The 21,514-nt window shown below is 52.2% G+C and overlaps 1 protein-coding gene across 2 annotated transcripts in view; it reads left to right on the top strand.

Moving 5' to 3' along the window:
• Nucleotides 1-8,766: 8,766 nt before the first annotated feature.
• Nucleotides 8,767-21,514, top strand: part of HDAC7 (histone deacetylase 7) — a 90,000-nt gene continuing 77,252 nt past the window's right edge. The window contains exons 1-2 of one of the 2 annotated variants that reach the window (XM_082073486.1): nt 8,849-8,875; nt 9,352-9,459. In XM_082073486.1, the coding sequence (XP_081929612.1) occupies nt 9,441-9,459 (19 nt within the window). In that variant the 5' untranslated portion in view covers nt 8,849-8,875; nt 9,352-9,440. Of the gene's footprint in view, nt 8,876-9,351; nt 9,460-21,514 lie in introns of both variants that reach the window. The other variant, XM_082073488.1, reaches the window with a different exon arrangement.

Here is a 21,514-nt window from a genome sequence, read left to right as displayed (position 1 = left end):
AGTGCTCACCAAGGGGCACCCACATGGGCACTGGGGAGGCCAAACCTCCAATCCTGAGGTCACCTTTGGGCTCCTCATGTCGAGAAAGCCCTTGAGGTGCTGGAGTGAGTTGAGAGAAGAGAATGGAGCTGGGGAAGGGGCTGGAGAAAGAGGTTGAGGTTGGATGTGGGGAACAATTTCTTCCCCAAAGGGCTGTGGGGCATTGAACAGGCTGCCCAGGGCAGTGCTGGAGTCACCATCCCTGCAGGGTTGGACAGACGGACATGAGGTTCTCAGGACGTGGGGCAGTGCCAGGGCTGGGGAATGGTTGGACTTGATGATCTTGAGGGGCTTTTCCAACCAAAATGATTTATGGTTCTCTTTTCATCCAGCTTCCAGAAGCTGCCTCAAGATGGTGCTCCAGCCATTGGGTTTTCTTGGTTTTTAAAACAATGTGCATGCGTTACAGATGGTTTTTCTGTGCAGGTCTTTGCTGAACAGTAACAAACGAGGGTGGAGTGGTCTCGGTCTTTGCAGGGAGCCTTGGGCTGCCTCTGCCAAGCCATTCCTCCCTTTGTAAAGCTTCATCGCTTCCAGCTCACGGACTGGAAGCCCCCGAGCGGCTGCCGGGAATGAGTCACAAACAAGATCCCCATAGGAAAGGAGAACTATGGATTCATAACCTTGACCGTTCTGGGTAGGAAAAGTTTATTTGTCCAGCTCGCTTTAAAAATAACCCAGAAAGCAGCAGCTTTGTTTTCACAACCTCGGACTGGACGTGCGGAAGAACCTCAGCACAGCGCCTGGCCAAACTCTGGCAGCCCTGGCCAGCGAGACCAGTCCCAGCGCAGGTGTTTGATTAATATTTAATGACAGGATAAGAGCAAGGAGCAGGATCTGTGAGCCTGTGGCACTGTAGGAACATCAGCTTCTTGCTATGAGCCACTTGATATTGTTGCGTTGCTTCCCGAGCAAGAAAAAGGGTTAAAAATTAAATAGAACGATTTTGCGGAGAATGGAAAGAGCTGAGGCCAAAATGGACGCGTGCAGGTGAGCTGTGGAGTCGGCTCTCACAACACAGGTGATTCCAAGGAGAAACCGGAACCCTGAGAGGAAAATTAACCCTCCGCAGGCAAGGTTAACCCTTGCTTTTTAAGTCTGTTGGCAGGGACAGTCTTCTAGCAATCATTTGCTGCTGGGGTGAGGAATCGGTGATGTTAAATTGTGAAGGGTATTTATTGTTTGCATCTATGCTGGAGCGATGCCCGATGTCCCACCGCAGTGGGGGGTGCAGGGGCCCTCAGACCGGGCAGAGATGCTGTGGCTGAGGATGAGCCAGGTCTCCTTGAGCACAAACCCTATGGGGAGAGGCTGAGGGAGCTGGGCTTGTTTAGTCTGGAGGAGGCTTAGAGCTGAGCTCAGCACTCTCTAGAACTACCTGAAGGGCAGTTCCAGCCAGGGGGCGATTGGGCTCTTCTCCCAGGCATCAGCAATAGGACAAGGGGCCATGGGCTTCAACTCTGCCAGGGGAAATTGAGGCTGGAGATGAGAAAGCAATTCTGTGCAGAGAGAGTGGTCAGGATTGGAATGGCTGCCCAGGGAGGTGCTGGACTCACCGTCCTGGAGGTTTTTAAACTGAGATTGGACATGGCGCTTAGTGCCATGATCTAGTAAACGGACTGGAGTTGGACCAAGGGTTGGACTTGATGGTCTCTGAGGGCTTTTCCAACCCAGTCGGTTCTGTGATTCTGTGAAATCCTGACCGCTGTCCCACAAAAAGCTCCTTGCTTGTCCCATTCCCAGCACTGAAAACATGAGAATCCCCCATGTCCCCAACACGAGTGGACAGAGAACAGAAGAGCTAATCCATTAATCATGCTTTTTCATGCCAATCCCTCCATCTTTCACAACCATATAGTGCTTTGTTGTTGTTTTTTTCCCTACTTGCAGGGCAGGAACTGCTCCAACTGTTCTTTTTATTCAACAATCTGAACAGGTGCTGGAAAAGGACAATATGCTTTTACACCATGCAATAAAGCTGCGAAATTGTAGGATCCTACAGGCAAACATCACCCAGGCACCTGCATCATTTGAGACGTTACAGAGCCCGATGGTGCTCAGCTAACGAGCATCGAGACCCCATAAGCCTTAGTCATGGGATAAGCGTTGGGCACATACAACTTTGCAAAGTATGTGGAACAAGAGAACAAGTGGAGGGTGAACAGAAACCCTGTGCTCAGCACTTCGGGGACGTTCGGCTGTTTGTCCCATTGGATGCAGTTCTTTCCCGGGCTGTTCGCCCCCCTCTAAGTCTGATTTGCAGAATACTAAGGACTCAAACAAACCTTTAAAACTAGATACTTCCCTTAGCCAACCCACTCTTCCTTCAGCCCTTATCTGCCCTTACCTGTCTCCACTAGGTCGCTTTAAAAGTCCCAGACACTTCCTTCCTTTGTTTGTCTTGGCCAGAAAGGGAAATGTCTTGTGTGTCAAAGGTTTAGTGCAAATTCCTGTCCAAGCTCTTTAGTACCTCTGGCCTCAGTAAATCTAATTTCTCCTCCTGAGTAGGGATTTGCACAATCAATCAATCTCCCCATTCTCTCTCTCCCGCCTGCACATGAGATTGAGATGGAAGCACCAAAACAAGGGGTTAAATCCCTTCTGAGTGGTGCAAATGGGGACCGGGAAAGAAGAAACCCGCTGGAGCTGTAGGTGCATTTAATTTTGATAAGTTCTGCTCTCAAATCAGCGCCGGCATTTTTACACAAGTATAACCTACCTGGGTGTCGCTGGGTGCATGTTTCCTTAGGCATTTGTACTGTTTAATATCAATTTATTTAAACCGATCACTTTCCCCTCTAGACTTTCCCTGGGCAGATGGTTCCACAGCCGAGTGTATCTCACTGCAAAACAGGTTTTTATCGGACTCACTCACATTTCCCGGGCACAACACTTGCTCCTGCTCTCTTTCCATCAGCGTACAGACAGTCCCTGTCTCCTGTGCAATAAATTGCAATGAGGTTGTCATAAGTTGCGCCTGGACACCCTTAGCTGGGGACATCCCTCCTAGATGGATTTATTCCATGTTCCTGGAGGAGTTCAGAGGTGGAAGGAGCATTGTGGGGCAGAAGGATCTTCCATCTCCAAGGGACGATGACTGGCTACAAGGACCTGGTTATGGTTGGCGCAGTGCTGGCATGGAGGATGCTCATTACTGGCACTAATCACTCGGCTCTTCATCCATTTGTCTCCCTGGCTACAACGGCAGCTCCAGCAACAGCCACTCGCACCTGAGCTGCTGCTCTGGCAGCTGGTGCATCAGTTTAACGTTTCGCTTGAAGACAAAGCTCAGGGAGGGGAATGCAAGTGCTCAGCTCATCCCCTCCTTTGGATACAGATGTCAATGTCTGAGCTGGCCAGGTAAACCCAGATGCATGTGTTTACCTGGCGTTTCTTCCCCATCACCGCAGGTGTTCCTGGTGTTACCCAAAACCCCATGAACTTGCTCTTCCACCCTTGATCGTAGCTTCCTGTTTGCCAGGAGAGCTCGGGGTGAGAACAGCGTGGCTCGGGTTTGTTCTCGAGCGCAGGAGGGGGGTGCCGCCTGCGTTCTCGCTGCGGTTTCGGCAGCTGCTGGCGCGGGCACCCGCAGTCAGGTGTGCTGCGCGCCGGCCAGATTCGGTGAGAAGGAGCAGAGGGGGAGCGGAGATCAAGGGGTTCATCTGCAAAGGAAGGAGCTTCCAACCGAAGGGCTGCCTGAGCGGGAGGTTTGTGGCGAGCGAGCTCACCCCTCCCCGGTGAGGCTCGGAGAGCTTCAACCTCAACCTGGCGCTCCTGTTCTGCACCTGCCGCTGCTGAACTGCTCACCCCACTAAGAGGACTCTTTTTCTTAGAATCACAGAAGGGTTTGTGTTGAAGGGACCGTCCCAGCTCCCCAGTGCCCCCCCTGCCATGACAGGGACATCGTCAGCAGCTCAGGGTGCTCAGAGCCCCGTCCAGCCTGGCCTGGGATGTCTCAGGGATGGTTCATCCACCACCTCTCTGGCCAACCTGGGCCAGGCTCTCACCACCCTCAGGGACAATTTCATCCTTATTACCTAGTCTAAACCTCACCTCCTTGAGTTTAAAACCATCACCCCTTGTCCTATCGCAACAGGCCCTGCTCAAAAGTCTGTCCCCATCTTTCTTTAGGCCCTTTTTAAGCACAGAAAGGCCACACTAAGGTCTCCCCAGAGCTTCTATTCTCCAGGCTGAATGACTTTGTGTGCTAATTATCAACAAACAGGTTGATCCAAGCTGTTGTGTTCACTTCGGAACCTCAAACAAGGGCCAAACCAGGTGGGCAGGGTTCGGAGAGCACCCACTTTGGTGTGTCTTGGGCTCCCCAATCTTGCTGCTTGGCTCTGCTGAATGGCACCCCAGGGTCTCACCTGCAGGGGCTGTACAGGGGCCATAGTGTCACACACACGTGGCATCGTCCCCTTCCCTCCAGACACGAGCACCCAGCACCCTGCGGTGTCTCTCCCAAGTGACCTTTCTCGTATACCCTGGTCCTCAACAGCTCGGAGTATTTTTAGCTGGCGTGACTTGCAGACATAACTCTTCTCCTCCTGAAGAAACAAACCTGCTCATTTCCTGCCTTCTATGGAGAGATGCGGCTCCGGGCCGCTCTCCTCCCCCTGCCTCACACATCCCGCAGCGCCCACTGATGCTGCTCCTACAGCTCTTAAGCCGCCGATGGTCTGTTCAGTGTCTGGTGGTTCCCTTCTCCGCTCACCCTTGGGGCAGGGAGGTGGATCTTGGGTGATGTGAGAGCAGGATTGTGGCTGCTGGAAGCCAAGACCAAGCTCTTGTCCTTGTTAATGGTTTTAAACTAAACCGGGGTAGATTTAGACTAAGTATAAGGAAGAAATAGTCATTCCTGCGTGGTGTGATTATTCTCCATGTGCATCTTTACATTCCTCTGCGCTAGCTTACAGTTCCCCTGAAATTCTGGGGTTCCTCCTTTCCATGTACATCCTCAAATACAGGAGGGTGAACCCACAAGACAGCCGTATGAATGGCAAATAAGCACTCGTGGACTACGTGAAGATTTCCCTTTGGGAGAGCTCTGTACATAGCTGGGGATTTCGGGACCCGCTGGAATGTGTGGAGGGTTGTTGGTTTTTTTCTTGTTCATGATAAGGGCTTGAAGAAGAGCTCTTGGAAAATGCCAGCACAGATTAGAGTGCTGCGGCTTAGCATTTGCACAACTTCAGGAGTTCAAAGGAGTCAGCATATGCTTTTCTTCAGAGGATGGGTCACGGATGGCTCCTGAAAGCCCTGATCGCTGCCCGCTCCATCCCTGGTTGTTCCCACCTCCAGAGAAGGAGACTCCACAACCCCCTGGGCAGCCTGGGCCAGGCTCTGCCACCCTCACCACGAACAAGTTTCTGCTCAAATTTAAGTGGAACCTCTTGTGCTCCAGTTTGTACCCATTGCCCCTTGTCCTGTCACTGGTTGTCACCAGCAGAGCCTGGCTCCATCCTCCTGACACTCCCCCTTTCCATCTTGATCCCCAGGAATGAGTCCCCCCTCAGTGTCCTCTTGTCCAGCTCCAGAGCCCCAGCTCCCTCAGCCTTTCCTCACACGGGAGATGCTCCACTCCCTCCAGCATCTTGGTGGCTGCGCTGGACTCTCTCCAGCAGTTCCCTGTCCTGCTGGAACTGAGGGGCCACAACTGGACACAAGATTCCAGGTGTGGTCTCCCCAGGGCAGAGCAGAGGGGCAGGAGAACCTCTCTGACCTACTGACCCCCCCCTTCTAACCCACCCCAGGTCCCATTGGCTTCCTGGCCACAAGGGCCCAGTGCTGGCTCATGGTCACCCTGCTGTCCCCAGGACCCCCAGCTCCCTTTCCCCTGCGCTGCTCTCTAATGGGTCATTCCCCAACTTACACTGGAACCTGGGGTTGTTCCTGCCCAGCGACTGTTCTTATCCAGCTGTCTGTCTGTCCTGGAGTCACGTTCAGAGTTTGCCTTTGGCTTCAGGTGCCTCTGACACAGACAGAACTTCTTTGGGACAGAACTGACTTTGGGTGGCCATCCCTCACCCCTCAGCACATCTCCCACCATGGACACCTCCAGGAACCTCCTTAGATCCATCATCATATCTGCTGCCACGCAACGTCTTTTGGGTTCTACAGTTGGTAGAACAGGAGCTTTCCTGGCTGGTCTCCTCTGCCTTTGAAACACAAAGATTTTCATCTTTCACCCTCTTTCATTCTCCTGGGAGGCTTTGGTCAGTCTTCCTAATTAGACAGGATTGCCTCACTTCCTTAGATATGGAAATGTCTCTTTGTTAAACCAGGCGGTATCTCTTATCTCTGCCTGGCCTTTAAACAACTCTGCTTCTGGCAGCCCCCTCTGTGTCCTCACACCTAACATGCAAATGATGCAGATATCCAACTAGGTAAAAGTTTGTCACTCGTTATAAAAACTTGGCTGGGGCCCAGAGCTTGAGTGATCCTGTTTGGGGACACTCGATCCTGTGTGGCTGCTTGCCAGACTCTCTCCTAAGCACATCTTTGCCTCGGCCATTTCCTTTCCCCATGATTGTTATTTGTCCTTTTTTCCTCTTTCAGTTTATCATGTTCTTTTATCTGACAACAGAGTCAGAAAAACCCCAAGAACAGTTTATTACCAGTGGGGTTTCTCCGGGGTAGGACTGCACTGATGTGCCTTGTCCTTTAGGGCACAAATCAGCCCTCAGTTCAGCTTTCTCAGTCTGATGGATCCCCCCAGATCCCTTCCAGAACTTGCTCTGCTGTTGCTGACAGTTGTGAGGACAAATAAGCAATTTTCTCATTCATCCTTGCAATGGCAAAACAAAGCTTTTGCTTTTGAAAAGACTTGAGCTGTTTCTAGTCTCAGGACTTCGCACCTTCCTGCTGGGGCAGGACTGGCATCACTTGGGGTTTAGAAGTTGTGGAAGGACCATCATGCTACCTCTTTGCCACTGACGTTGCTTCAGTTGGCATTAAAGGATGATTTGTGCTTGGGCTGGAAATAGCCGGGACAGGTTGATTATGATCCAGACACAGGGCAGGGAGCCCGGACTCGGCTCTCGGGAGGGGTCATGCACCCCCTGCACAGAGCGGGGCAGCTCCAGGGGACGAGGAGGGTCCATCCCTTTGTACGGCTCCCGGGAGGACCCTGCTGGGGGTTTTCCTTCCCTCAGACAGAGGCGAAACCTGAAGCTTGGCCTCCTCGTTAGGCCAACGGCTGTTATCAAAAGAGACATTTGGGGTGGCAATGGGTGAGGCAGGAAGAGTGTTATTATCTTCCTCCTGAGCTGGACCCTGAAGACAAGCTCCTTCAGAAAGGTGAAGGCTACAAGACTTGGAAGTGGTTTGGGGCTGGGAATCCCCAACAGAAGGAGCCACCTTCTGGAAAGACGAAGGCTTGCAAGCACTGAAGATGGACAGTCCCTCTGATTCTCCCCCAATCTCCTACTTTCCTTCTCGCCCTCGCCATCCTCAGGAACCCTTCTCAGACCAGGCTGTGCTCCCACCATGAGATGCTCAAAAGCTCCGAGGGGCAAAACTCTTGTGCTATGGCCCAAATTCCCCACTGATCTAGTGGAGGATGCTCCATCTGCATCCCTCAGCCTTTTGCACAAACACCAGCGGTTCTCCTCGATTGAAGTGGAGGGGTGAGCAGTAGAAGGTGGGTGATGAGACCAAGATCCTCGGGGAGTGGGGGGACAGCAGTGGGAATGGAGCCGAGAACTGGCACACAACAGAACGTCCCGTCTGGCGTGAGCAGAGGGGAACCCCTCAACCTCCCACACTTTGCTTTCTAAGTGCTGAAAACATCACCAAAAATTAGATATCAGCATCTAAACGAGTTCCGTGCTTTTGAAACTTTCACCCAGCGTTATAAATATAACAGTATTTAGCACCTTATAAGCAGCCGGCTTAACTTTTCTGAGCAAATTCAAAATGAAGTCTTCAGATTAGAGTTGTTTTCCTGATCGCGGCTGACTTCATGTTTGAAATGGGTGTATTTTTCCCCATACAAATCCTTGGAGGGCAGGACGGCTTCAAATAGGGCAGCGATCAGCTCGTCGTGGAGTGGGAACAGGAGAGAGTGTGATTGTAGTAGGATATTGAAGGAACTTTATCCGTTCAATACATCAAAACCCAGCAGCCTCTCAACCCATTATTCAACCATGTATGTAGTGAAAAACACTGGATTTGGCTAGATTTAAAAAGGATAATAATGCATAACAACAATAAAGTTAAAGCCAGGTGCAATCAAACACTAAGGAAAGACACCGGTTTGGGTGATGATTTGACATCATTAAAGAAAAGTGTTCCTTGTTAGGCTTTGAGATTATTGAGGATAAAAATGAGATGATTGTGTGCAAATGCTTCTGGAAAACTCTATATAAATGCGGGCCCAGCAACTGGTTGTCTCAGATGGAAGTTTATATCTTGGGACAAACGTGAGGACTGTCCGATGAGGAAACAGCGCTTTTCTGACCCTAAAATCTCAAAGTCTGTGTCTGGGAGCTCGTGTTTCAGTAGCTACTCTGTCCCTAACTGTGCATTTGGATGCTGTACAACTTAATTTCTCTCCAGTGCTCAGATTCCCACCTGCTCTGTCAGATTGTTTCCCCCCGTCTCTTGCTTTGCAGAGCAATTCGCCTTTTCTTGGGGACCGGAGCGCTGGGTTAACGCCACCCCCAGTTTGCACAACACTTAACCCTCTCCGGGCAGGACACGGAGGGGAAAAACAAAGGCCAGAAGAAGAAGAACCGAATTCTCTGCCGGTGACACTCTCTGCCCGCCAACAAACAAAAGTTTTATTAGCTAAAGCCTCTCGGATGCCGCATTCCAGCTTGCTAACATTTCGGTAACACATTGCAAACGTTTGACTCATAGAAACTTGGACGGCCGGAGCCGGGGGAGGGGGAAGAGCGTCACATTCCCATTCCCGGGCAGGGTTTGGTTGTTGGCTTTATTTTATTATTATTATTTTTTTTTTTTTTAAGAACTGCAACTTCTCTCTGTTTAATGAGAAAAGTGTTTGAGCCTGACGGCTTTCACCGGCTCGCATTGTGTTAGGGAGAGAGGGGCTGGGGAGGAGGGTTGTGCTGCCAAGGGAGGAACCCGGGGCGGCCGAACTTGCTTTTCTTCTGCAAGTTTCTTTTATTCTTTTTCTTCTTTATTTTTTTTCCTCCCTCTGTGTTCCCAGGACAGGGTTGGCTTTCTAGGTTTGATAAAGCATTTCCTTCCATTGTCATTCTATACGGCCTCTGGGCCCTTCTCTCAGTCCCTCCCCTTTCGCCGTCCCCTCTCTTTCTCTCTCTCTCTCTTCCTGAACTTTAGTGTATCTTGAGATATAAAGAAAGCAGCTGCCTCCCTTACGCACATCTTGAACAATGAGACCTCATCTCCAAGGGCTTTAATTCCTCTGGATGCAAGGACAAAGCCAGGGTGAGTAGCCTGCTAGTGACTCTGCCGCTCACTGCGTCTGCAAACGCGGCCGTTCCGGTGGGTGCTCGTGTCCGTGTGTCCGTCCCGGCAGCGTCGGGGTCCTGAGGTATCGCACAGCACAAGCGCAGGTGCTGTAAACGTTAGAACTCTTGAAGCCCACCCAAGAGAGCGCTAACGCTGTCCCCATCCCATCGGACACGGGTGCTGGAGGAGCTTTGGATTTGGGGCACCCTCCAGCTCCCCTCCTCGTGAGACCGAGCACAACCCGGCTGTCAAGGTGGGAGGAATCCTGATCTCAAAGGCAAAGGAAAACAAATATGATGCAATCCGGCACGACTCTGAGCAGGGAGGGAGATCTTCCCCCAGCTTTGGGGCTGCGCAGCCTGGGGGCGATGCCGAAAGCGGAGCTTGGAGCGGCGCTGGGTGGGGACGCCTCCAGGGTCCAGGGGCGCTGGTTTTGGGGGGGGGGCTGCGTGGTGCGGATGCCGCGGACCTTCCTGCCGCCGTCCCTGGCGTTTCTGCTCTCTTGCCTTGAACGGCCTGGTAGGAATTTTCCAGTCGGTTTTAAATGGTGAGAGACGGGCTGGAGCGCGGGGGGAATTTCTGCTTGGTGCAGGGCATGGGGAACTCGTGCTCCGTGCTGGGGACCGCAGAAAGCAGACAGGGGCTCAGCGTGTGTTGTCGTTGTAAAGGGTGTTATCTGGAGTGTAGTTTTGTCCGAGTTATATGTTTAGATTGTTTCCTGCACAAAAAGCAGGAGGCAAAAACACAGGACATGTCAGCAGCATGTGATGGACGTTAATAAAGGGAATTTGGGATGAGCGATGAAGCCGCTGCCTGATGTACAACTTCCAATATGGGGTCCCAGTCTTACCCTCCCAGGAAACTGTAACGGATTCACATGGGAGATGGTGATGGACAAGAAGGCCTGTCCCAGATAAATCTTTAAGATCTTCCCAGGGGATTGTACGCTGCCAAAAAAAGCGTGTTGTAAACCTGCCAGCTCGTCCTCCGGAGCAGCTTCCCAGGACACTTGCTCCACTCGATGTCCACCAGAACAGCCCAGTGCTCCGGGCGCTTCCCCGCTGCTCCTTTCCAGGCCTTTGCAAAGGGCTAAAACAGGCTCGTCTTGTGAGATCTTCCTTTCGAGGTGTTTGCGTTCCCCAAGCTCTCGCATGCTCCGACGTTCTCACTGCTGCTGGTCCCTCCCTTTGCCTTCACCATTAATGCAAACTTATTTGGCTTGTGGTGCCCGGGTGACAGTGGGAGCAAAGGAGCAGGGACGATGACTCTGAAGGATGCCTAAGGTCAAAACGTCCCCTCTCTCACTTTAGTGGCTCCTCTCGCTGCTGAATAACTTGAAATGTGTTCCCTACCTTCATGTTACTTAGGGGAATGGGGGGAAAACGATGGTGATGCGCGTTGTAGGTGATGCGCGTTGTGGGTGATGCGCGTTGTAGGTGATGCGCGTTGTAGGTGATGCATATGGGCTGCATACAATTTGGGCTAAGGACAGTCGTACGAGATGTACCTCAGCAAATGGGGAATATTGTGCACCGAAGAGAAATGTTGGTGTGTTTGGCATGTTGCTTAGCAGACTGGTAACCACCGGAGCTTGAAAAAGCAGAGTAGGGAAAACCATTGAGATGCGGCAATAGCTGCTTTTGGGAGGTGCTGCAGCAATTCTGCCGCTTTTCCCGTTTCTCAGCTGCCCGTTAGCTTCTGTCACTGAACTTGTGTGATTGCAGTGTGGTTAAACTGGGCTTTACGTGTTTGTTTTTAAACACAGTTGCTTGATGTTAGCTCAGCAATCTGGTTAACGACACCAACACCACAAGCGGCCATAGTGCTGCTGCTGAGAGGGACCATGAACGTGCTGGTGGGACCAAATGGCCTTGGGGGGAAGTCTCAGAATCATTTTGGTTGGAACAGATGCTCTTTCAGGCTTCCCCACCAGAGACACCGTGAAGTGGAATGACCCGCAGGTTGAGAAGTCGATGACATGCAATTAAATAGTGCCCAGATGCTGTTATCTAATGACCCCTGTGTCTCGGTGCCCTCTCTTTGAACATCTCCTCTTTGTCTCCATCTGTCTCCAGTGTCTGGTGTCTGCGCTGAAATATGATTTATAGGAAACAGTATCTCACCCTAGGAAATACCCCAGGGTGTCTGAGCTCCTTGAGGTGGGTCATGGTAAAGACTGGAGGAGGATGCTCTGCTGGGAATGTTCCTCTTAGCTAAGAGGAGATATTTGATGTACACTTCTAACCCGAATAAGTTGGGTCCTCCTGTTAGGGGCTTTAGGAGAAGCAACTGGTGACTTGGACATGGAAAAGACAAGAAAAGCAAAAAGAGGAAAGAGGGCTGATAAAGGGACATTCAGATTGATGGGGTAAACATGGGCACATGCAAACAATGTGATGATTTTTTTTTTTTGTGGTAGAAAACACTGGAAGACTACAGCTGAGAACAGAAGAAGCAGGCCAGATGCTGACAGCTGGATCTGTTATAGGAAAATGAGTCTGGGCAGGATTTGGCCACCACCCGGGTAACTGGGAGGACATGTCCCTCTTCTCCCATAGGGCCCAATAGGATGCCAGGGCAGGTAAAATTCACAGCTGTGTCTTTACTGTGACTTCACCTGACCTGATTCTTTTGGACAACAGGAATGCTGATGCTGCCCACTGTACTTGTAGGGCTTATTTGCTGTATTGTATGAGCTGCGTTTTAGGAAGCGATGCCTTGAAGAGGCTACAGGAGCCTTTGGAAGAGGAAACCTAGTGGCTGTTTCTGCTATAATATGGCAGTCAAAAAAACAAGTGTGATCTGGGACCTTAGAAACAGGGAACAATCAAAGGAGGTATAAATGAACAGGTTTTTTACTCCTTCAAGCATTACTCAGGTGGTCCGGGGTTCTCTGTTGGTTCAGGTAGCTGTTGGAGCACAGTGCGTTCTTATGCTCAGGGGTGGACACCAGGCTAGATGGACACAAACAGGTTCACTCCACACCAGGGAGGATCAGAGCCCATCAACATAAGGGAAGCAACGTTCACGTTAAATATCATTGACTAAGTTGAAGGAGTTGGTTAAATTGGGTTTTAAATAGCAGAATGAGGTGAAATGAGCATCTCCAGAGCTGACACTGAGCAGACCTCAGGTCTGCGGCAGGAGGAAACCTCCGGAGCTGTTGTGCTACTGCCTGCGACCGGCGTTTTTCCAGCAGCAGCTGACGTGTTAATATAAATGGAGATGAAGCTTTCGGATTTAATGGAGCTTTTCAGAGGCATAATTGTGTTCCCTTGATTTTTCAGGAAGAGATGAGAACTTTACTGCCATTGACAGTCCCCCCCAACCTCTGTGCCCACATTCCCCCCATAGCAGCCTCCAGGAGCTCATCTGTGTTCTTGGCTCTTGCACAACGAGGAAATTGGCCAGCGTTTCCATATTAGCAATCAACTTTCCAGGGATGTTGCATGTGTTTTTCCAGCAAGGGATGGAACAGCATCAGCAACCCTTTTATCCGCCAGGCCAGGGTGCAATTCTGCAGGAGGAAGGACCAGACGTTGTTTAAAAAAGACTCAGACGGGAGCGCTCAGAGCGCGAACGCCCAGAGAGGCCGTTCCTTCTGTATTCAGACCGTGTCCTGGCACTCGGCCCGTGTGTATTGTCCCTGCTGGGATGTTTTGGCAAGGGATCGCTGCCGTCATCGGTGCTGCCCCAGCCGTCCCCCCACAGCCCCGATGTCACACCAGTGGGCAGAATGGGAAAGGGTGGGAGGGACCAGTGGGATCACAGAGTCGCAGACTGGTTGGGGTTGAAGGGACCTCTGGAGATCGTCTAGTCCAACCCACCTGCTAAAACAGGTTCACCTTGAGTAGATCACACAGGGTCATGTCCAGGTGGGTTTGGAATGTCTGCAGAGGAGACTCCACAACTTCTCTGTTCCACTTGATGTAGCTTCTTGGCATTGTAGAATCATAGAATGTCCTGAGTTGGAAGGGATCCACAAGGACAGAATCCCAGAGTGTCAGGGGTTGAAGGGACCTGGAAAGCTCATCCAGTTCAATCCCCCCATGGAGCAGGAACACCCAGATGAGGTTACACAGGAACCAGGCGGGTTGGAATGTCTGCACAGAAGGAGACTCCACAACCCCCTGGGCAGCCTGGGCCAGGCTCTGCCACCCTCACCACCAACAAGTTTCTGCTCATCTTTCAGTGGAACCTCTTGTGTTCCAGTTTGCACCCATTGCCCCTTGTCCTGTCACTGGTTGTCACCAGAAGAGCCTGGCTCCATCCTCCTGACACTCCCCCTTTCCATATTGATCCCCAGGAATGAGTCCCCCCTCAGTCTCCTCTTGTCCAGCTCCAGAGCCCCAGCTCCCTCACCCTTTCCTCACACAGTGACACTTTTCCCTTGACATCTCTCCTGGACAGACCCAGCTGTGCATTGCGTTTACATCGTCAGGAAGATGGACTATAAATATGTATTAATTGGGCTTGGTTAATTGATCGGGAAAGTTTACTTTAAAGGCAAATAGAACCAGTGAGCAGCTATAATGCTAGAAAACAGATAAACTCTTTTTCCCCCCACCGAACAAACCAGGTGAGGCAAAAACAATCTTGCCTGAGCTTCAAACATCCAGCGAATTTGTGATGGCCGCACCTGATTGTTATAATACCACCAAACTGCTGAATGATGAGTTTTTCTGTGGTGGCCACACAGGAAGACCCTTGTGGCCACAAATGCTCCCCCACCCCTTATATTTGCCGTCCAAGACTGTTGTAGGGCTATCGGTGACTCTGGAATAGTGATTCTCTCAGCCCGCGGTCGGATCTAATTTGCTGTTGCTTTGGCATCTTTCACATGCAGAACGCACTGAAGAAAAGAAATCGCTGAGCGTGCGGCTCTGCAAAACCCATCCCCAGCTTTGCGGGACCCGTGCAAACCCACAGCCGAGGGTGTCGGGACTCGAGGTGCTGCCGCTTGCACCCCTGGAATGGAGGGAGAGGAGGAGATGCAGCCTGTCCCTGAGGTCACCAGGTCCCGCTGGTGCTGCCGCAACCCTGGGCCACCAACCTGTGGCTTCTGCTGGTCCCCAGCAGGCCGGGAGGCAGGTAACACCGCGGTTCATCCTGCTGGAGCCTTTTTTCCTGCTCCTCCCTGGTAACCGCTCGCTGGCCTTTGTTCTTGAACCGTATTTCTCGCCGTGTCGTCAAGCGTGCTCAGCGAGACGGAGAAAAGCGTTCCCTTTCAAACACAAAGTCCCAGGACAACCCTGTTCTCTTTGTTTCTTTCACACTGGGAGGGTGGTTTTTCTGGCCAGCGTGGCTTTGGAAAAGCCCAGAGCACCAGGCTTGTGCAGAATGTTGGAGCTTCAGGGCTCAGCTTAGAGGACCCTGGGCTGGATGGATGGACGGACACCAGGCTGGAGAACCTGGCAGATAGTCTCACAGGGAGGAAAAGGCTTGTTTTGGGGACAAGAGCATAGCTTTGAAGGGAATATAGGCTTTCCAGAGATAGATTTTGAGTTGGAGACATCCTGCGGCTTTGGGTTTGAAGCAAAATGATTTCCTCCACCTCTTCGTGCCTGCGCTTTAAATCCATTGAGTTTTGGTGATTCATTCAGTGAGACCCAGACCCTATAACTCACTTGATAAATAGTGCAGCAGCGTCTGCTCCTCCTGGCACCGAGCGCACACTGATGAATCCCGCTGACTTTTCAGATCCATCTCTTCGCTGTGATTTGTCCAGACAAAAGGTTTTCAGCAAGTTGGAAAAACGCTCAGAGATTCCTGGGCATTTCGCAGCCCCCAGCATCCTCTGGCCCCTTTACTGGAGGTAAATGCTGAGAGGCTCAAGATCATATTGCTGCGTAGCTCCTAGGGATGATTTATAGCGCCGGGACTATAAACCCTGCTCTGTGCAAATGTAATAATAAAGGATCCCCCTTCCCGTTTCCTGGATTCATTATTCTCAAGACAAGTGAATCTGCATTAGAACAAAAACAACAACAAATCTCTGCAGCAGATCAGAAAAGGAAACATTCCTGCACATGAAACTAAATCTCAAACCAAAACTGAGACGAGCAAAGTAGAGACCAGACACGGGGACCTGGCTTAAAGCCCAAACAAAGTCACGGGCGTCTGAGATGGGTCTGGGGCAGGAAGGAGCTTCTGCCAGAGCTGAGATTTAAACGGCCCCTGCGGCCGGGGAGACGGGAGGTGGGTTCCATGTCATCTGGAGGGTCAGACGGCACCGAGTTCCTGCGCCGTCCTTGTGCAAATGCTCCTCAATCTTCCCTTCAGAGCTGCAAGGCTGGAGCAGGAGCTTCTTTGAATGAAGCTGGGGGTCCTGCGTCGCCTGCAGCACCGCGGGATGTGGGGTGAGCAGCTCTGGCTGTCGGTAGCGATCTGTCACCAAACTCGTGGTTGGGGACATCACTGGAGGCCACTTCTTCCATTCCCAAGGGTGGCACGTTCCTGGGACATCACTGGAGGCCACTTCTTCCATTCCCAGGGGTGGCAGGTTCCTGGGACATCACTGGAGGCCGCTTCTTCCATTCCCAAGGGTGGCACGTTCCTGGGACATCACTGGAGGCCACTTCTTCCATTCCCAAGGGTGGCAGGTTCCTGGGACATCACTGGAGGCCACTTCTTCCATTCCCAAGGGTGGCACATTCCTGGGACAGAGGCTGGAGGCCACCTCTTCCATTCCCAAGGGTGGCAGGTTCCTGGGACAGAGGCTGGAGGCCACCTCTTCCATTCCCAAGGGTGGCAGGTTCCTGGGACAAAGGCTGGAGGCCACTTCTTCCATTCCCAAGGGTGGCAGGTTCCTGGGACAAAGGCTGGAGGCCACCTCTTCCATTCCCAAGGGTGGCAGGTTCCTGGGACATCACTGGAGGCCACTTCTTCCATTCCCAGGGGTGGCAGGTTCCTGGGACAGCAGCGCCCACCAGGACCCAGCCAGGAGGTGCCGGATCCCTCCTGCATCCGCAGCATCACCGCACAGGGAAGGCGACCAGGACCTTTTCAAGGTCACAAAGCCTCTTATTTTTGGCCGCGTTTTCGAGCTGACCCAGGCCGCGAGCTGCTGAAGTTTTCGGTCCTTTGTTTGTTTAATTGAAGTGCTGTTTGTTTTTGATCAGGGGCAGCCGATCGGCGCTTCCTCTGCAGGCAGGAAACTCCGATTTCCTGCCCGCTCCCCGGCCAACTCTCACTGCGCAGGAAACCTCGCTCTGCTGAGTGTTCACTTTTCGGGCAGCGTTTTTGGAAGGTCTTGCGTGTTGTCGTTTTGTTTTGTTTCTCTCTGTTATTTTTCCTTTCTCCCCGCTGCGAGTGGTGCTGGGTGTCCATAGGAAGGATGCGCAGAGACATCCCTGAGTCAACACGCGGTGACTGAGCACACGGGATGATGCTGTTTGCTGAAAACAATCCGGTTTAGGTTGAAATCTGGTGGGGTCCAAAACGCAGGCAAGACAGCGGCTGTGGTGTCTTGGTGCTGCCGCCGAGCCTCCTGTGACTCAACGCATTGAGTTTCGACAGTTATTTGACAATAATGATGTGTTACCACAGGCAGCACAATTGTATCTTCCTTTATGGACCTCACTCGGTGCAGATTGGCATCCACAAGCACCCGGTTTCTTTGCAAATCTCGCCAGTCTTTAACCACTGTTTTGTTGGTATGTGCCTTGTGGTGAAATCCTTGGGTATTTCTTTTTGTTTATGGGATAATATGTCATTTACAGTCACGGGAGGTGTATTTGTAACAGGTCATTTAAACCACTTGCCCAGCATCACATGAACAAGGAGTTAAAACCGAGACCCGGATCAAACCTGGCAGGTTTAGCTGCCTGTTTGTTCGCTGTGCTCAAAGGACCTTTAGGCAGCTGCATCCCCTGAGGATGCAGCGGGTGAAAATTGTATTGGCAGTTACCAATTAAATCAGTGACAAATGGCTGTTCGCAGTCTCTGCCCACTGTCAATGGTGTTTCCCAGCTGCTCTGTGAGCTCAGGCAGCTCATTTCTCATCTCTGCAATTCCAACCAGTCTCGTTCCCTCTCTGACTGTGACCGCGTGTCCAGGTCAGTCCTATGAAGCATCTCACAGGGTTTGGGGATGGAGTTTGAGCCGATGCCCAGACAGGTGTTCCTGGGGTGGAAAAGAGACATTTAGGCTTTTCCATCATATCACAAATAGGAATAACAGCGGCTCCTTGGCAGCTCCATACACACGGGGATGTTTTGTCTCCATGTGTTTATCCTGGGAGCATGAAGGAGCTAAATCCCACATAGGGCTCCACCACAGCGCGATGCCCGGGGGTGATGCGCTGCGGGATCAGATGGCTCTGGCCACAGGAAGCCCGGACAGACAGACGGACATGGCTGCATGCGTGCCGCCAAACTGCCCCACGGCGACAGATGCCGACCGTCAGCGCCGCACATACTTGTCTGCCCGAGGTTTTAATTATTTTGCTGTTGTAAAGGGGCTCCCCTGCAGGGAGGGAATTTGCGACGGGAAGGAGAGCGGCTGTAGCAACAAAGTGGGGAGCGAAATGTCAGGGGAAGGGGGAGCGGAGAAGGCTGGGAGGGATTAATCCTGCAAACACCCGTGCACGGGAGGGAAGATGGTTGGGAGAGAAGATGGTCGGAAGTTTTAGCCGGTGTTGTGCAAGAGCAGCTGGTCGGGGCTGTTTGGCCGCAGGGGGATGAAACACTGGGGGATGTACAGAGGGATGGGAGCTGGAGGAGGAAGAAGGAGGCAGAATGGTCTCTGGTCTGTGGAGCTCACGAGCCATCCAAGGAAAACATCGCGCAGGCTGCTGTCCCGCAGCTCCGTTCTCCACCATCCCAGCCTCCTCTCCCGCCTCGTTCCTGGAGAGCTCTCCATTCCCCAGGCCCCTTCCGATCATCGCACGGCGCTGACATCATCGCCGGTTGCCATGGAAACGCCAGGTTGTCCAAAACACGACCCCTTGGCCTCATCCCATGTGTGTCAGGAAATGAAGGTTTTACAGCACATCCCCGCAACGGAGCGGGAACCGGGGATGGGGGACAACTCACCCTTGTCATAGGCTGCCCAGCGTGGGGAAATGGGGACCTATTTCTTGGGGTTGTGAGGCTGATTTATGTCTCTGGAGTTATTTCTGGGCTGCTGAGATTTCTGCTTTGGTCTGAAATGCCCTGGAGGAGGGGCGACCTGAAGCATTTAAGCCGGTTCCTGGGCACGAGGCAGAAAATCTGGATGAGGCTTTAAGCAGAGGTAGAAAATGGTCCATAGGGGTTCTTGGAGCAGTCAGAGAGGATTGAATGCATCTCCTACCCAAGCTACAAGCTCACGCTGCTCCGGGGGCTGCAATGTGCAGGGAGAGGAGCAAAAGCATTTGGGAGCCTTGGCCACATAAATCTTCCTAAAACCAGAAAAAACTGTCCCAGAATCAATGATTATCAAAGACAGTGTGGGGCTTTGGAGAGGAAACATCAGGTATCATCCCAAGGTGATGTGTGCGATGAGTCAGTGATGGACTCATGATGGTTCTTTTACATTGATCTCGAAGCGCAAAATTAAGGCAACCGAAACGCCAAGGGGCAAATACCGCTCCATCTTCGGACCGACTCTCACAGGATGGGACGCTGCTTAAACGCAGCCTTTGTTTAGGCAGGAATTACAACCAGACTCTCTCTTCTCACCCACAACGTTTGGGAGCGGAGGTGTTTCCCTGGGGGGGCCATCTGGAAGCTTCACCCCTCCAAAACCAAGCAGGAGGTGTCCTGCCCTGCGCGCAAAGCCCGTCTGGATCCTCTCCCTCCGCGCAGAAGGAACAAAACAATCCCCACGAACACCTGAAGCAGCCGGCGGCTTTGCCAACCTCGGCTGCGACTTCCCTTCCAAATCCGCGGCAGGGCCAAGCTTGAGATCGTCACCCGGGCCGGGACGTGCGTCACCTCGCTGCAGCGGCTCCGCGGCAGCGGCTCCGGCGCGGGCTGTCTCGCCCCTGCCCTTCCTGCTCTCGGTTTGGCTGCGGAACCAGAGCGCTGCTTTTCTCGCTGTTGCCAGGCAGAGCGGCTGAGAGCCCGTGGACGGACGAGCTGTGACGTGACCAAAGAGCCTCGAGGTTTTGCCATTTGGGAAGAAAATAAGGAAGGGGGAAGGCAGCAAAGCGTCTTCTTGCTGTGCTCTCAGTGGCCTGATGATGTTTCGTCCTGCACCACCTTTCACAGAACTACCGAAAGGCAGAGATGGAGATAGAAATTAATGATTTTACCATCAATATACCGTCTGTTATTGAAATATCCCTTCGCCTTGCTTTTCCTCCTTCACGAATAGCTCAGGCTGTCACCCGTACTTTCTGAAGTAACAAAAATAAGGGGTTTTATTTGACTGCTTTCTTTGAATAGTCTCCATAAACACCATTTTTCTCTCTTCCTTAGAATATTTCATATACTGCCTCCACACCACACGTTTCCCTTTCGTCTTGATATAATTTTTTTAGAGTAAGAACAATCATTCACTGGAACAACCTCCCCAAAGATGTGGCAGAGCACCCATCTCTAGAGGTTTCCAAGACACGACCGACCTGTGCGCTGGATAAATTTTCTTGGCTCCCTTTCCCATGAAATGTTGGACCAGATGATCTTTTGAGTTCCCTTCCACCCCGGATTGTTCCGTGGTTCACGTTGCTGCGTGTCTGCGCCTCGCTGCACATTTGCAGCGGTCTGGTTGCTGTGTGCCCGCGTACACCCTGAGCACAGGGCAAGTCAATACCAACAAGAAAACGACCCTCAAACAGCGGCGTGACCTGAATTTGGTTTCCACTCCCTCATCTGAAGCTCATTGCAAACCTGGAGGCTTTTTCCAGCTTGGTCACCTCTCTGCCACGTGTCGCCTTTTGCACAAGACCCTCAGAAAACAGCAGCGACGAGCAGGTTGAACACCACGCTCATCCGGGGGATGTGCTGGAAAGTAAGAAGTTGGAGTCTTTCGGTTTTGCGTACCCCATCCGGGGGCACGGTGCCGGCACGGAGCACGGAAAGTGCCTGCGTGACTTGTTTTGGTCTCACTTTGCTTGACAACGTGCCAACGCCGCCGTCAAATCACCCCGGTAAACACCGGCACGAGCCAGCTCAGAGCCGGTGACACCGCGGTGACACAGTCCCGAGCCACCGGTGCCGGCCGGCCCGCTGCACCGGCTCCCCCCGCTCCCCGTGGGCGTTGCGGGGTTAAAAATAGACGCCAGATTTCGGTTAGCGAACGCGGAGGCAGGGAGCGGAGCGCTGGTTATCGATGCCAGGGTTTCCCCTGAGACACCAAAATGAGTCAGATAAGAGACGGGCGCAGCTCCGCACATGCCCCACAGCTCCGGCAGCGCCGCTCCGCGCACGGGGAGCTTTTCCTGCGTGCCGAGGTGCCTTGGAAGCCGCCGTCCCTCTGGATGCTCAGCATGACTCATGTTCCTCCCAGATTTAGCTACTTTACAACATCCTACCCTCGGCCCCTTTGGAAAACGTTGCTCTCTGCCATGAATCCATCAGCCTCAGACACTAAGGAGTTATTTTCTAACCTGGTTCAATTCCTACTGGTATTTTGAGCTCGGGGAAAGGGGTGGCAGGGGAGGAGGGAGCGGCAACCAGGTAGTAAAGTCCGTGGTCCCAGGTTCTTCCAGCTGAACAAGCTCTGGCAGAGTCTGGTTGTATGAGCAAAACTCCCGTTGCAAGGTTTTCTCAGGCTCCCATATGTAAGAAGGTGGAAAATAGGGATAAAGCACTAATGGGATAAACAGGATACTTGCGACCGTTGTTATGTTGCCATTATTTGCGACCTCTAGAGCAGCTGTGAAGGGTGGACAGTGGGAGTCCCATGGTGTGATTGCTGCTGTTTGGACCCTGGCATGGTGGGGGGGCTGACCCGTGTCGCTGGGGACAGAAATGGGTATTTTTGGTGCTGTTTTTAGTACATCTGTTGGTGCGCATCATCCAGTGATGCCTGAACATAAAGACGTGGGATTCTGCCTTTACATCGCATCCTTTCCACCATCTGGGGACAGACTTCTGAGCAGCGC

This window comes from Streptopelia decaocto (assembly GCF_964273445.1).
Source record: "Streptopelia decaocto genome assembly, chromosome: 27".
Classification (NCBI taxonomy): domain Eukaryota; kingdom Metazoa; phylum Chordata; class Aves; order Columbiformes; family Columbidae; genus Streptopelia; species Streptopelia decaocto.
The sequence above is the reverse complement of the archived record's forward strand: the minus strand, read 5'-3'. Positions and strand labels throughout refer to the sequence as shown.